The following is a 2,339-nucleotide window of genomic DNA, read 5'->3' on the forward strand; positions in this document are numbered from 1 at the left end:
CGTGTTCAGGTGTAGCGTGTTCAGGTGTAGCGTGTTCAGGTGTAGCGTGTTCAGGTTAACATACTGACCACGTGTTTGTGTTCTGGATGATCAGAGTTGACCACAAACTGGTAGATTTTCCTCTCCAGGTAGAAATTTAAAAACACCAAACTCAACAACACCAACCTAAAATCACACACACACACACACACACACACACACACACACACACACACACACACACACACACACACACACGACTCAAAGATTGGCAGCTCTGTCTACGGTGGCCCTGAGGGTCAAAACAAACACAAAAGCTTTTCTTTCAGAAAACTAACAGCGTCGTGTTCAGTGAACCGGCTCGTCGGAGACTTCTCTGAAACGTTTGTGTGGTTTGGGAAATAGCAGGTGGTGAGGAGGAGGAGGAGGAGTTACCTGGCTCTGGAGGAGCGCTGCGTGCAGGTGAGCAGGAAGGCGGAGCAGAGGGCGGCGGCGTTGTAGCAGCAGGAGCTAAAACTTTGCGCCTCCATCAGCAGGAAACTCTGCAGGAAGGAAACTCTGTGAAAGAGCTCAGACAGCACCTCCTGCTGCTCCCTGGAGACGCTGCTGAGCTCCGAGAAGACGGAGCGCAGACCTGACCAGAAGACAGGGGGGCAGAGGGACAGACAGGGGGACAGAGGGAGAGACAGGGGGACAGAGAGAGGGACAGGGAGGCATTTTTACCCTGGGTAGAGTCTCTCAGGCTGTTTACTATTTTGCCCTGGGTAGAGTCTCTCAGGCTCTTTATTGTTTACCCTGGGTAGAGTCTCTCAGGGTGACTCTTAGCTCCTCCCCATTGTTCAAGATCTTCTGCTGTGCCTGTAAGGCAGTATTCTGGGCATCAATCAGGTCCTCAGCCATCTGCCTGGTGGACTGAAGCTGCTCCGCAACACCTGCTGAACTCTCCGTTAACCTGGCGCGTGCGCACACGCACACACACACACACACACACACACACACACACACACACACACAGGTGTGTTACAGGTGTGCATATTACCTGTCCAGGTGTCACACCCGTGTGTGCGTGCAGGTGTCTCACCTGTGGACGGTGTCCTCTGCACGGCTCTGCCAGGCCTCAGACTGCAGGAAGTGACAGATGGAGTGTGTGTGCGTGAAGAACTCGGTGTAGGTGTTGAAGGCGATGGCGTCCATCCGAGCTGTACACCTGCTGACCTCCGAGCCCTCGGGGCATGATGGGAAATCTCTCCCTGAGCTGACAGACGCAGACGTTAAAACGACAGACGGCAACAGTCTCTTTTTTATCTTTTGTTTCCCCAAACAGTGAAAAAAAAACTGCCAAAAATTATTAAAGAAAAAAAAAATCCCCAAAATGTTCAAAGAAAAGAAAATGACTTTTTTTTAAATCACCAAAAAAGTTGAAGCAGGCCTGCGGGATTAGAAATGCACATTTTCTTCAGAACATTTTGGTGGTTTATTTACCAGCAGCAGTCTGAGCTGAGCCCTTTCTGTCAGACAGATCTCTGTCAGAAAAGCCCCAAAACGCTTCAGCTCTGCGTCTCGTCAAAGAAACATCTGTGAGCACAGTAGCTGCTTTGGTGCTCAAAGGGTTAACTCAGATTCACCAAAGTCACACACAAAAACAACACAGACATCTGTCTGACAGAAAGATAAAACAGTGGAAATAATCTAACTACAGCTTTTATTTGTTCACTTATTTGTCGTTTTTTGTGTAGCTGATTTGCATTGTTTGTGTAGTTATTTTTACTTTTCTTTGTTGGAATGTCTGTTTATTTTGTCTATTGTCATTAACGCCAATATTTGTGGGTCAATCTAATTTTGTTTCTTTTCATTTTCATTATTATATTTTTTAATGGATTTTATGGTGTGTGTACAAAGCACTGGAATAGATGTTCTTGAGTTTCTAGATGTTTTCATGCTGTGTGTACAGCTATTTATTTGTTAAGTAAAATCCAATAAAAACATTCACATATAACCTAACTACAGCGTGCACTTTAACCCCTTAGTGCCCGCTGTAATATCACACGCTCGTATCACTGCACACAAAATACACTTTTCAAAATAAAGCTTTAAAAATCTTCAACATTTATATGATTTCCTGCTTTTGTTAAGTTTATTTTTTAACCAACATCAGTCCTAATCATAAATATCAGATATTCAAACATTTTCAGAACTTTAACCCTTTAAATGCCAGGTGTTTCTCATAATGTCACTATGTTTTTAGGTAATAAATAATGAATGATGTTGAGTCTCCTCCTCAGTGTGTGAGTGTAGCTGCTGACAGTCTGGGATATGTCAGTGTGTGAGTGTAGCTGCTGACAGTCTGGGATATGTCAGTG

The 2,339-nt window shown here is 44.9% G+C and overlaps 1 protein-coding gene across 1 annotated transcript; it reads right to left on the minus strand.

Annotated features, from left to right (window-relative positions):
* Positions 1-50: 50 nt before the first annotated feature.
* Positions 51-1,231, minus strand: LOC121965745. The gene is made up of 4 exons (XM_042515870.1): positions 1,061-1,231; positions 774-931; positions 415-613; positions 51-165 (listed from the first exon to the last, which is right to left on the minus strand). Exons 1-4 carry the CDS (start codon positions 1,171-1,173, stop codon positions 51-53), a joined length of 585 nt encoding a protein of 194 aa, XP_042371804.1. The 5' UTR covers positions 1,174-1,231.
* Between the last annotated feature and the right edge of the window lie 1,108 nt (positions 1,232-2,339).

The sequence above is a fragment of the Plectropomus leopardus genome, unplaced genomic scaffold, assembly GCF_008729295.1.
Source record: "Plectropomus leopardus isolate mb unplaced genomic scaffold, YSFRI_Pleo_2.0 unplaced_scaffold21466, whole genome shotgun sequence".
Taxonomy (NCBI): domain Eukaryota; kingdom Metazoa; phylum Chordata; class Actinopteri; order Perciformes; family Serranidae; genus Plectropomus; species Plectropomus leopardus.

Bases quoted from the DNA above. Each gene is read 5' to 3' on its own strand.
- LOC121965745 (XM_042515870.1), bottom strand. From the start codon at position 1,173: ATGGACGCCATCGCCTTCAACACCTACACCGAGTTCTTCACGCACACA. The intron at 932-1,060 runs GTGAGACACCTG...CGCACGCGCCAG, and splicing joins GCAGAGGACACCGTCCACAG to GTTAACGGAGAGTTCAGCAG. The intron at 166-414 runs GTAACTCCTCCT...GTGTGATTTTAG, and splicing joins CAGCGCTCCTCCAGAGCCAG to GTTGGTGTTGTTGAGTTTGG.